At 45.8% G+C, this 14017-nt stretch overlaps 1 protein-coding gene across 1 annotated transcript in view; it reads right to left on the bottom strand.

Moving 5' to 3' along the window:
* SLC30A6 (solute carrier family 30 member 6) overlaps positions 1-14017 on the bottom strand; it is a 126631-nt gene that overhangs the window by 18667 nt on the left and 93947 nt on the right. Inside the window, exon 12 of the mRNA XM_077486483.1 lies at positions 2947-2994. Coding sequence (XP_077342609.1) covers positions 2947-2994 — 48 coding nt within the window. The remainder of the gene's footprint in view (positions 1-2946; positions 2995-14017) is intronic.

Here is a 14017-nt window from a genome sequence, read left to right as displayed (position 1 = left end):
AGAGAGCAGCTGTACACTTGCATTTGCCGTGTCACTTGCCACGGCACCTGCCACAAGTTGTGGATTGTCCACTTGCCACGTCACTTGCCACAAGTTGGGGATTGTCCACTTGCCACATCACCTGCCACGTCACCTGCCACAAATTGTGGATTGTCCACTTGCCACGTCACTTGCCACATCACCTGCCACGTCACTTGCCACGAGATGTGGATTGTCCACTTTCCACGTCATCTGCCATGCCACCTGCCACAAGCTGTGGATTGTCTACTTGCCACGTCACCAGCCACATCACCTGCCACAAGTTGTGGATTGTCCACTTGCCACGTGACTTGCCACATCACCTGCCACGTCACTTGCCACATCACCTGCCACAAGTTGTGGATTGTCTACTTGCCGCGTCACTTGCCACATCACCTGCCACGTCACTTGCCACGTCACCTGCCACAAGTTGTGGATTGTTCACTTGCCACGTCACCTGCCACGTCACCTGCCACAAGTTGTGGATTGTCCACTTGCCACGTCACTTGCCACAAGCTGTGGATTGTCCACTTGCCACATCACTTGCCACGTCACCTGCCACGTCACTTGCCACGTCACCTGCCACAAGTTGTGGATTGTCCACTTGCCACGTCACTTGCCACAAGCTGTGGATTGTCCACTTGCCACATCACTTGCCACGTCACTTGCCACGTCACCTGCCACAAGTTTTGGATTGTCCACTTGCCACGTCACTTGCCACGTCAGCTGCCACGTCACTTGCCACGAGATGTGGATTGTCCACTTTCCACGTCATCTGCCATGCCACCTGCCACAAGCTGTGGATTGTCCACTTGCCACGTCACCAGCCACATCACCTGCCACAAGTTGTGGATTGTCCACTTGCCACGTGACTTGCCACATCACCTGCCACGTCACTTGCCACATCACCTGCCACAAGTTGTGGATTGTCTACTTGCCGCGTCACTTGCCACATCACCTGCCACGTCACTTGCCACGTCACCTGCCACAAGTTGTGGATTGTTCACTTGCCACGTCACCTGCCACGTCACCTGCCACAAGTTGTGGATTGTCCACTTGCCACGTCACTTGCCACAAGCTGTGGATTGTCCACTTGCCACATCACTTGCCACGTCACCTGCCACGTCACCTGCCACGTCACTTGCCACAAGTTTTGGATTGTCCACTTGCCATGTCACTTGCCACGTCAGCTGCTACGTCACTTGCCACATCACCTGCCACGTCACCTGCCACAAGTTGTGGATTGTCCACTTGCCACGTCACTTGCCACATCACCTGCCACGTCACTTGCCACGAGATGTGGATTGTCCACTTGCCATGTCACTTGCCACATCACCTGCCACGTCACTTGCCATGTCACCTGCCACGTCACTTGCCACAAGATGTGGATTGTCCACTTGTCACATCACCTGCCACATCACTTGCCACATCACCTGCCACGTCACCTGCCACAAGTTGTGGATTGTCCACTTGCCACGTCACTTGCCACATCACCTGCCACGTCACTTGCCACAAGATGTGGATTGTCCACTTTCCACGTCACCTGCCATGCCATCTGCCACAAGTTGTGGATTGTCCACTTACCACGTCACCAGCCACATCACCTGCCACAAGTTGTGGATTGTCCACTTGCCACACCACTTTCCACGTCACCTGCCACGTCACCTGCCACAAGATGTGGATTGTCCACTTGCCACGTCACCAGCCACATCACCTGCCACAAGTTGTGGATTGTCCACTTGCCACGTCCCTTGCCACGTCCCCTGCCACGTCACCTGCCACGTCACCTGCCACAAGTGGATTGTCCACTTGCCACATCACTTGCCACATCACCTGCCACAAGTTGTGGATTGTCCACTCGCCACGTCACTTGCCACATCACCTGCCACAAGTGGATTGTCCACTTGCCACGTCACTTGCCACGTCCCCTGCCACAAGTGGATTGTCCACTTGCCACGTCACTTGCCACGTCACCTGCCACAAGTTATGGATTGTCCACTTGCCACGTCACATGCCAGTCACCTGCCACAAGTTGTTGATTTTCCACTTGCCACGTCACCTGCCAAGTCACTTGCCGCGTCACCTGCCAGGTCACTTGCCACGTCACTTGCCACAAGTTGTGGATTGTCCACTTTCCACGTCACTTGCCACTTCACCTGCCACGTCACTTGCCACAAGTTGTGGATTGTCCACTTGCCACATCACTTGCCACCTGCCATGTCACTTGCCACAAGTTGTGGATTGTCCACTTGCCACAAGTTGTGGATTGTCCACTTGCAATTGCAATTGTTTAAAATATTTTTCTAATGGTTTTTCATCATTTGCAATCATTTTTGAGATTTTTAATGTAAAAAAAAGGTCACCTTTAAAAACGCATATAAACGCAAACGCGGCTAAACGCGGGTGCCGCGTTTAGCCGCGTTTTGCGTCTGAAACGCAGAAATTTTTGTTTCTGAACGCATTTTTTTGCTTCTGGAAAAACGAGATTAAACGCAACTGCATATAAACGGAAAAAAACGAGACTGTGTGCATGGACACATAGGATAACATTGAATGAGTTCAGGTGCAGTTGAAAAAACTGTCCAACTGCATCTGAACGCACGTTTAACTGCGTCTCGTGTGCATGAGGCCTTAAAAGAAAGACCATTTTGTTCAGCATATTTTTGATGTATGTGCTTTAGTAATATAAATAGTAAAATTATTGCTGAATCAGGAAGCCATATCTGAGGTGTAATAACTGCCTTGTTCCATAAGACTATACTGTAGAGCAAGCGCTAATAAATGGCCAAAAGTCACAAGGTATCTGGCACTCTGTCATTTAATAGATTATTTTGCCAATTTCCTTGGACAACCTTGTCTTGATGTATAAATGGTTGAAATCTGTATACAGTTTACATTATGGTTTTCCCCCAGTTTGAGTTCACTTACCTCTCGGAGAAGCTTATCTAGCTGGCCAATCACATGAGGAGGCGTAGTCTTCAAAAGAAAACAGGAATACATGTTAATAGGTAAAAACGTTTTTATGCATCCTTTAATTTTCAGATTAAGGGTTCATTCTGACCTATGCAATGCATGACACTTTAATGCATAGTACAGTAGCAGTCAGCGCACTATAAAGCATATAATGTGCACTATTGTGCACTGCGCCATAAAAAAGATGGTTATGTGTTTTTAAGATCTGCTGCTGTGCGTTGGCAGCTTATTTATAATGAATGGGCTGCCCTAAGATATACAACACAATAGATCACATTCAGTGCCTTGAAGAAGTATTCATCCCCCCTTGACATTTTCCAGATTTTGTCATGTTACAACCAAAAACATAAATGTATTTTTTATTTTTTTGTGATAGGCCAACACAAAGTGGCACATAATTAGTTTTCAATGTTTTTTTTTTACAAAAAAATATCTGAAAAGTGTAGCGTGCATTTGTATTCATCCCCCTTTATTCTGATACCCCAACTAAAATCTAGAGGAACCAATTGCCTTTATAAGTCACTTAATTGGTAAACAGAGCCCACCTGTGTGTAATTTAATCTCTGTAAAAAAAAACAGCTGTTCTGTGAAGCCCTCAGAAGTACGTCAGAGAACCTTAGTGAACAAAACAGCATCATGAAGGCCAAGGAACACACCAGACAGAACAGGGATAAAGTTGTGGAGAAGTTTAAAGCAGGGTTGGGTTATAAAAATTACCCCAAGCTTTGAACATCTCACAGGGCACTGTTCAATTCATCATACGAAAATGGAAAGCGTATGCCACAACTGCAAACCTAACAAGACCATCTAAACTGACAGGCCGGACAAGGAGACCAAATATCAGAAAAGTAGCCAAGAGGTCCATGGTAACTCTGGAGGATCTGCAGAGATCCACAGCTCAGATGGGAGAATCTGTCCACAGGACAGATTTGTTTTGTGCACTCCACAAATCTGGCCTTCATGGAAGAGTGGCAAGAAGAAAGCCATTGTTGAAAGAAAGCCAAAAGAAGTCCCGTTTGAGGTTTGCGAGAAGCTATGTGGGGGACACAGCAAGCAGGAAAGAAGGTGCACTGTTCAGATGAGACCAACATTTTACTTTTTGGCCTAAAAGCAAAATGCTATGTGTGGCAGAAAACTAACACTGCACATCACCCTGAATACACCACCTCCATCGTGAAACATGGTGGTGGCAGCATGATGTTGTGTGGATGCTTTTCTTCAGCAGGGACAGGGAAGCTGGTCAGAGTTGATGGAAAGATGGATGGAGCCAAATTTAGGGCAATCTTAGAAGAAAACCTGTTAGAGTCTGCAAAAAACTTGAGATTGGGGCAGTGGTTCACCTTCCAGCAGAACAACCCTAAACATACATCCAGAGCTACAATGGAATAGTTTTGATCAAAGCATATTCATGTGTTAGAATGGCCCAGTCAAAGTCCAGACCTAAATCCAATAGAGAATCTGTGACCAGAAAATTGCTGTTCACAGACGCTCTTCATCCAATCTGACAGAACTTGAGCTATTTTGCAAAGAAGAATGGTCTAAAATGTAATTCTCTAGATGTGCAAAGTATTGACTCAGGGGGGCTGAATACAAATGCACGCAACACTTTTCAGATATTTGTAAAACATTTTGGAAACCATTTATCATTTTCCTTCCACTTCACAATTAACGCGCCACTTTGTGTTGGTTTATCACATAAAATCCCAATAAAATACATTTACCTTTTTGGTTGTAGCATAACAAAATATGGAAAATCCCAAGGGGTATGAATACTTTTTTTAAAGGCACTGTATGTGTGAATCTTCTCTTAAAGGTTTTGGCCAAAAAGATCTTATCCTAAGTACTAGCAATTTTTAGATTCAAAGAAATCAACTTAAAAGCAATTCTAAAAAGGCACATTTAATTTTTATTTATTTTTTAAGCAACAAACATGTCATATTTACCTTCTCTGCAATGGTTTTGCACAGAGCAACCTTGATCCTCCTCTTCTTGCTCCTCCCTCCTGCTGAGTGCCCACCATAGAAAGTTGCTTGCTCTGTGGGCTTGCTCCAGAGCCAGCTGTGTGTGTCTATTGAGTCCCACCCCCCATCTATCCTGACTGGCTGTGATGGACCTGGACATGAGCGAGTTTGGGGTGGAGGGATTTGACTGGCCTGCACAGAGTCCTAACCTCAACCCAATAGAACATCTTTGGGATGAATTAGAGCTAAGACTGCGAGCCAGGCCTTCTTGTCCACATCAGTGCCTGACTTCACAAATGCGCCTCCGGAAGAACGGTCAAACATAACCATAGACACACTCCTAAACCTTGTGGACATCCTTTCCAGAAGAGTTGAAGCTGTTATAGATGCAAAGGGTGGGCCAACTCAATATTGAACCCTATAGACTAAGGATGCAATTAAAGTTGATGTGCATGTAAAGGCAGGCACCCCAATACTTTTGGTAATATGGTGTAATTATATTATATTATATATATATATATATATATATATATATATATATATATATATATATATATATATATATATATTAGTAAAGTTTGGGGATACTAGCTCCGCGGGACCAAGTGCATAAACCGGTAAAAGGTGAAATTAAAATACTTTTATTTATAATTAAATCAAAAATAAGGCTTTTCTTCAGCATACAAAACGTAAATTAAAGTCCGCTTATCTTCAGCACAAATAAGAAAAGAAAGCACCTACAGTTCTGTGGCCAGGTCTTCACCCCAAAGTTTTCAGAGTCCTTACAGAGATCTTTTGCAGCCCCCAAAACAGCAAGACAGCTCCTCAGACAGGTGTTAATCTCCTACTCCTCCTCACCACCCCCTCTCTACTACTTCCTGTCTTATGAGCTGTCTTCTTGGAGGCCTTTAACCCCATGTGTGCCAAATCACCACAGGGAGGGAGGCTCTTTCCCACCCAAATGTCACTTCAGAGCCCCCCAAATTCCGGGTCCCAACTATCTCTCAATATAGAGAGGACCGCGAGTCAGTCCTCTCCTAAAAACTATTCCCGGAATTTCTCACCCCTTTTTGGGTGACCCCCTGAAGCCTACCAGGATTCCCTTAAAGGGACCACAACCCGAATATAGGTGCTACATAGCACCCGTCCAGGAACCAACCTTGGTGTCCTGTACATATCCCCCCCTCTGCCTCAACGCGGAGGTGTTGGAGGCACCACTTGACACCATACAATGGACCCGGGAGAGGGCATCAGCATTCTGATGTAGTCTCCCGGATCTGTGCTCTACCACAAAATTGAACTCCTGGAGAGACAGGAACCACCTCGTTACCCTGGCATTAGTGTGCTTATTTTGCCTCATCCAGGTCAGTGGGGTGTGGTCAGATACCAGGCGAAACCTTCTGCTTAGGAGGAAATACCGCAAAGAGTCCAAAGCCCACTTAATGGCAAGACACTCCCGTTCCACCACCACGTGCCGCTGCCGTCAGCTCTCTACTTAGAAAAACTATGGGGTGCTCTTCCCCGTTGATTACTTACGACAGGACTGCTCCTAACCCTTCATTTGAAGCATCTGTCTGTACTACAAAATCCTTAGTAAAGTCCGGAACAACGAGCACCGGATCCTGGCACAATGCCGTCTTAAGCTTCTGAAAAGCTTTTTCGGCATCGTCATTCCATTTTACCATCACCGACTTTCTGCCTTTGGTCAGGTCAGTCAATGGTGCAGCAATGGTGGCAAAGTTGGGGATAAACCTCCGGTAGTAGCTAACTATGCCCAAAAACGCTCTGACCTGCTTCTTGGTTAGGGGACGGGGCCAGTCCTGTATGGCTTTCACTTTACTCATTTGGGGCTTTACCAGCCCTCTACCCACAATGTACCCTAGGTACTTGGCTTTCTCCACCCCAACTGCACATTTTTCTGGATTGATGGCGAATTCTGCTCTTCTCAATGACTGCCTGAACTCGGGGAAGATGGGACTCCCAATCAGGGCTGAATATACCTGGCAGGCCCCAACCTCTAAATTAGCTCATCTACCCGTGGCATGGGATAAGCATCAGACTTGGAGATTTCATTCAGTTTTCTAAAATCATTGCAGAAGCGAAGAGTGCCATTGAGTTTGGGTACCAACACGATTGGACTCGACCACTCGCTCTGTGATTCCTCGAGGACATCAAGCTCGAGCATTCTTTTGACCTCTTCAGACAATGCCACTTTGTGAGCTTCTGGGATACGGTAAGGCTTTAACCAAACTTTTACCTTGGGTTCAGTTACAATGTCATGCTCGATGACATTGGTGAGTCCCGGCAACCCTGAAAACATGTCCCCATTTCTTTGAAGAAACTCTTTTGCTTGCTGGGTTTGGGGGCTAGTTAAGGTAGCAGCCACCTGCACCAGGTCGATCCCTGCATGGTCTCCTAACTGTACCGCTACCACCGCAGATACCTGGTCTGTCTCTCCAGGGTTTCAACGAATTCACGTGATAGATCTAGTATGGTTTTCTTTTCCCTGGCTGGTGTACCTTGGAGTTTACCTCCCCCACTTTTTCCACTATCTCAAACGGACCTTGCCACTTGGACAAGAACTTGCTCTCCACTGTGGGTATTAGGATAGCCACCCGGTCTCCTACTTGAAACTGTCTGACTTTCGCAGATCGGTTATACACCCTTCTTTGGGCTTCCTGAGCCTTCTGCATGTGCTCCCTCACCAGCAGCATCACCTTAGCCACCCTCTCTCGCATTTGAGAGATATGCTCTACCATGGTTTTGTGTGGTGAGTACTCACTTTCTCACGTTTCCTTTACCAGATCCAGCAACCCCTGGGGCCGTCGCCCATACACTAGCTCAAATGGTGAGAAGCCTGTGGACGCTTGTGGAACCTCCCGGGATGGCAAACAAGAGGGCAGGGAGTAACATATCTCAATCCTTCCCGTCTTTCTGGACCACCCTTTTTAGCATGGACTTTAGGGTTTTATTAAACCTCTCAACTAGGCCATCGGTCTGCGGGTGATAGACGGAAGTCCGCCATCACCTTTAACATAAAAGGGGTGCCCTGGTCCGTTAGTATCTCCTTGGGAAATCCAGTTCGTGAAAACATTTGAAATAGTTCCCGGGCAATGGCTTTAGAGGAAGTTTTCCTCAAAGGAACTGCTTCTGGATACCTGGTTGCATAGTCCAGGATGACTAATATATATTGGTGCCCCCTTGCTGACTTTACCAGGGATCCCACGAGATCCATAGCGATCCACTCGAATGGAACCTCAATAATTGGCAAGGGTACCAGAGGGCTTCTATAGTGGGGCACTGGGGCAATTAACTGGCAAACGGGACAAGATGCATAATATCTTTTAACCTCAACCTTCACCCCTGGCCAGTAAAACCGGTCGGTTATCCTGGCCTCTGTTTTCTCTGCCCCCAAGTGTCCTCCCAGTGCATCATTGTGAGCTAGAACAAGTAGCATCTGCCTATAGGGTTGGGGAACCAGCAACTGCTCTATAGTTTCTCCACGATTTTCAGCCACTTGATAAAGCAAGTCCCCCTTCAACGCAAAATGAGGAAACCTCTGACCTGCCCCTGGCATTTGTGAGACCCCATCCACAACAGAAACCTGCTCTCGGGCATTGACCAAGGTAGGATCCTGCAACTGGGCGGTGCCAAACGCACCCTTGGGTACATCTAGGTCTGGGTGCAGGGTGTACATCTAGGTCTGGGTGCAGGGTGCACTGGCCTTGAGGAAGTTTCCCCTTCACTCTCCTCTACCGGGAACTGCAATGGGGAGAGCGCCTCGTCATCCTCCTCCAGCATGACCTGTAACGGGAAGACTCCCCCCCTCCCCCCTCAGAGTTTAACTCGGTTTTGCAATCTGAAACAGAAACATCCTTCAACTTAACATTCTCTGCAGTATCATTATCAGTAACCGGTATCTCCGTATCAGTGGGGTGTGTTGTGGGGGTTTCAGGTCCAGGTCCCTCAGACTCTGCCTCTTCCAGGCCCAGTGTCCCCAGTTCTCCAGGCCATCCTGGCAGCCCCATCTGTACCTGGCTCCACAGTTCGAAAAATAGTGGACAGTCCCGCCCCACTATAATGTAATGTATTAGGCTTCTCACTACCCCGACCTCTTGGGTCACTGAGGTATGGCCATAAGACACAGTCACCGAAACCAAGGGGTACTCCTTGGTGTCCCCATGGATGCACACTACACGTAGGGTTTTCCTTACAGGGCCAAGTCTCCCAACCACCCTGGCATGTACAAGTGTTACCATGCTACCAGAGTCCAGTAGCGCCCTGGCAGGAAGGTGGTTCATCCACACTTCACACTCGAACTGTCCTGCAATTGGATCCAGGTGAGTGGTGCAGACTCTTTGCACGTAGAAGGAGCTTCTCCGACCACTCCCGCAGTCCATAGGCTCCTCCTGAAGTGGGCATTGCGCCCGGGTACGTCCCCAGGACCGACATCGCCAACACTGTAGGTCTCCTGTTCTTGGGACAGGAACCACCCTTCGAGGTTCTGTAGCAGACGATGCAGTTTTGCAACGTCTGGCAGGGCTTCTCTCCTAGGCATTATGGCTGGTCTGGTTGCCCTTGGTGTGGGTTCCCTATGCTTGGCAGGCCCAAGCAGGTCCTCCACCACGGTGTACCTTTCAACCAACTCAACCAGCTGGTCAGCGGTTGCAGGGTCTCCATGACTTACCCAGCGCTGTAGGTCATCTGGCAGGGACCACAGGTACCAGTCCATCACTATTCCTTCCACCATCTGTGGGCCTGACAGTTTTTCTGGCTGCAGCCATTTTTTAACCAGCTGTACCAATTCATGCATTTGCAACCTGGGTGGTCGGTCAGGTTTGTACCACCAGCGATGCACCCTCTGAGCCCGGATGGCTGTGGTCACTCCTAGGCGGGCCAGGATCTCTGCCTTCAGACGCTCATAGTCTGATATGTTCCGTTGGGAGGTCAAAATAGGCCTTCTGCGGGTCACCGGTGAGGAAAGGGGAGATAATGCCGGCCCATTGGTCATGGGGCCACCCCTCTCTCTCCGCTATCCTTTCAAAGGTGGCGAGAAAGGCCTCTACATCATCACTAGGTGTCAGTTTTTGTAAAAAATGTCTGTCCCTCACAGACACCTGGTTGCCAGCGCTGACAGCCGCTTGTTCTCGTCCCTGAGCCAGCCGCTGTACTGCCTCCTGCAAGGCAGCCACCTGTGCTCGAGTGGACTCCTGCTGAGCAGTAAACTGGGCGGCTAGCAGCCGTGTGCTTTCCTGCTGTGCAGCTATGGCCTGTGCCAGGGCCTGCTGCTGCTGAGCCATCGCTTCCTCATGGCGACGGTTTGCGTCTGCTGAAGCTTGCTGCTGGGTCACGGTGGCTTGTGCCAAAGCCCTGATGACCTCCTCCATGTCTTTACCTGCTGCTTGCAGCGTCTGAGCTGACTTCACCCAAGACATGCCATTTGTACACAGTCTCTTTTAAATGTCAGTTTATTTTTTAAACGTTTTTTGCGGCTGCAAATGCACTTTTGCCAGCATCCAAGACACCAGTTGTAAAGTTTGGGGATACTAGCTCCGCGGGACCAAGTGCATAAACCGGTAAAAGGTGAAATCAAAATACTTTTATTTATAATTAAATCAAAAATAAGGCTTTTCTTCAGCATACAAAACGTAAAATTAAAGTCTGCTTATCTTCAGCACAAATAATAAGAAAAGAAAGCACCTACAGTTCTGTAGTCGGGTCTTCACCCCAAAGTTTTCAGAGTCCTTACAGAGATCTTTTGCAGCCCCCAAAACAGCAACACAGCAAGACAGCTCCTCAGAGAGGTGTTAATCTCCTACTCCTCCTCACCACCCCCTCTCTACTACTTCCTGTCTTATGAGCTGTCTTCTTGGAGGCCTTTAACCCCCTGTGTGCCGAATCCCTGTGGTCAGGGAGGGAGGCTCTTTCCCACCCAAATGTCACTTCAGAGCCCCCCAAATTCCGGGTCCCAACTATCTCTCTTAATATAGAGAGGACCGCGAGTCAGTCCTCTCCTAAAAACTATCCCCGAAAATTTCTCACCCATTTTTGGGTGACCCCCTGAAGCCTACCAGGATTCCCTTAAAAGGACCACAGCCCGAATATAGGTGCTACATAGCACCCGTCCAGGACCCAACCTTGGCGTCCTGTACAATATATCATATATATATATATATATATATATATATATATATATATATATATATATATATATATATATATTGGGAGATTAGCTTGTAGGGATCACCTTTTCCAGAAAAGAAAAAGGTCAGCAAGCTGGCAATTTCTTTAAAATCTTGTGGATTTCCGGGTTTATTTAGCAGAGGTTTGCAAGTCATTAAAAGTGGATCACAACATCTGGACCGGAACCAAGCCTGCCACAGAGGCTGGAAAACCCGGGCTGGACTCCGCTTCAGTCTCCTACAATAGAACGTATGCGAGGTGCAGGCCCGTTGCGACAGGCAAAACAAGCAATTGCTTGGGGCCCCCCGAGCTGGCCTGGAGCCCCAGCCGCGCTGCAGCTTCCTATAAGCTGCAGCCTGTAGCGTGGCCGAGCTCCTCTTCCTTCCTCCTGCAGTGCACGTGGTACAGGAGATTCAGTTTCCAGTACTGCGTGGTGTAAAATGAAATTACACCACTGGGCTAAAATCAAATTTCTACAAATAAAAAATACTCCTACCCCACCTGTCATCAAGCTATTTTATTAAGAAATCCAGTTAGTCTGCCCCTGTATCAGAGAAAATATAATTGATTGAAACAGTTCTCATATTTGGCAACAGAAAGTCATGTCATATCTAATAGTCTGTTTCACAATTACTGACCCTGTTGACCAAATCTGTCTTTAGGCAGCAAATTACATTATATTGTACATTCACATCGGTCCCTGTCCTCAAGGAGTTTACAATCCAAGGTCTCGAACTCACATTCATACACATACTAGGGCCAATTTAGACAGGATACAATCTACCAGCATGTCTTTAAAACAACAAAAATTTTGATAATTATGGCATATACCGTGATAACACTAGTGAAATATAGTAACCATTAACAAAATATTTGATTTCAAATCAATAAAAATTGAAAGCTTAATCCACAATTGAGTGTGTACAAATTAGCAAAAGACACAAAAAATATAAAAAATAAAATAAGAAACATAAATAATAAAAGTCCTATTAAATGTGACTTGTTGCTGTGCAATATGATGAATCGTCTCAAAAAAATACTTGACAAGTACCCTTCACCAGGTCACCCAAGGTGCTCAAGGAAAATTGCCTGCTTACCAACTGGAGTTGACCACTTTAACTGAAAAGTAGGTCTGATGCGCTTAAGTACAGAACCCTGTCTGCTGACAGTAGTAGATGCTGGACAAAGTAACATCCTCCAGCTGGGAATCAAGGGTGGAATATATGCATAAAGAATGATAGAGGAGTCGGAAATAGTGTAATCCTGTTTATTTAAAAAAAGATTAGGAAACTAAACAGCCAAGTGGCTTGCTTACATATGTATTGCCGAATGACACCTCGCGGCTTTCACCCACAACTGGTGTTTGTCCACCTCACTCGGCACACAGACCAAAGGGACCGTAAGTGAACGTGACCAAAAGCTTGCCTCGACGTACGTTTCGTATATTCTGCGTCATCAGGAAGCGTTCATTTGTCACTAAAGTTGTAGGAGTTATAGAACGTGAGTGGGTGTCTCACTTTGAGGGAAATAGATTGGATTAACACTATCAGCCACGGAGCTGGTTCACATACGATAGTAAAGAAATAAGGAATTCTCACTAAAAGATACATAAATTTAAAGCATAAAGATACATGTTTAAAAATTTTTTTGGTTTCATCTTGCATGGTGATTATTTTAAATAAAGGAGCCTTTGTATTAAAAAGATAAATAAATGTGTACATTGACAATACCAAAAACAATATAATTTATTAAATAACAGATATAACTTCCCCGATATTGGCGAAGAAAAAAGGCAGTGGGGTAAATCTGTTAAACACTAATGGGGAAAAGAATGGTTTTAATTTTAACCATATATGTCAGCTTAGTCATTAGCTAAGCAATTAAGCTCTAACTCTACATTCATACCCCAAGGCTGCATAGTCTGCATTCTGTACAGCCATTGGGTTTCATTCTGAGATACTGCTCTGGTCATATGGGTACCTCTCCAATGCCTGGTTATTTTATCGATCCCATAAAATGTTCAAAGACGGGGGTCCCCATTCTGATGTAGTCAGAAGTGTTTAGACACTACGATTTAAAAAAAAAAACATTTTTTTATGCTGGTGATATGTTCATAAATTCTAACCCTAAATTTGCATGTAGTTCTGCCAACATATTGTAACGAACAAGGACATTCCAAAATGTATGTCACATACTCAGAATTACACGTAATTAGGGGCTTAATGGTAAATACTTCTCCTGTCACGTTGGAATGAAATTTGCTATTTTTTTTTTACCTGATCTTTTAGTAATGTTACATGCCTTGCATCACATACAATAATGGACACCTGATTCATCAAGGAAAGTTCCTAGTTTTTTGGGGGGGGCAGGAACATTTGGGGCTATCATATTCCTGAACCCTGGGGCTCTTCTGTAAATATATTTAGTTTTTTTGGGTAACATAACTAACGTTTTTATCCTTTAAAAGGATAGGCCAATGTTTTTAAAAAAAATGCGTTCTACTTGTTTATATTGCAGATAAAAGCCCAATATCTCCTCTAGGGGATAGCTTTTTCTTTTTTGTAATCGAAAGTAATTCTTTATCTATTGCTAGTACTTGGTTTGTAGCTTTGTGTAAAGTTTCTATTGCATAGCCTTTTTCTTGAAACCTGTCGGAATCTGCTCTTGGTTGTGAAAATCATCAAGATTGTCACAATTTCGTCTGATCCTCATATATTGTTCCTTAGGGATTGCTCCCAACCATTTGGTGTGGTGGCAATTCGATCAGTCTCTTTGAAGAATGTTCTTGTTCCAATTTTGTCTTGATATCTTGTTAGTGTTAGGTCTAGATAATTTATTACTCCATTCCAGTGTGAACTGTAAACCATAATTAATAATATTGA

The sequence above is a fragment of the Lithobates pipiens genome, unplaced genomic scaffold (assembly GCF_037356315.1).
Source record: "Lithobates pipiens isolate NorthernLeopardFrog02 unplaced genomic scaffold, aLitPip1_a1.2 Scaffold_18, whole genome shotgun sequence".
NCBI lineage: Eukaryota > Metazoa > Chordata > Amphibia > Anura > Ranidae > Lithobates > Lithobates pipiens.
This window is presented reverse-complemented; position numbering and strand designations above follow the sequence as displayed.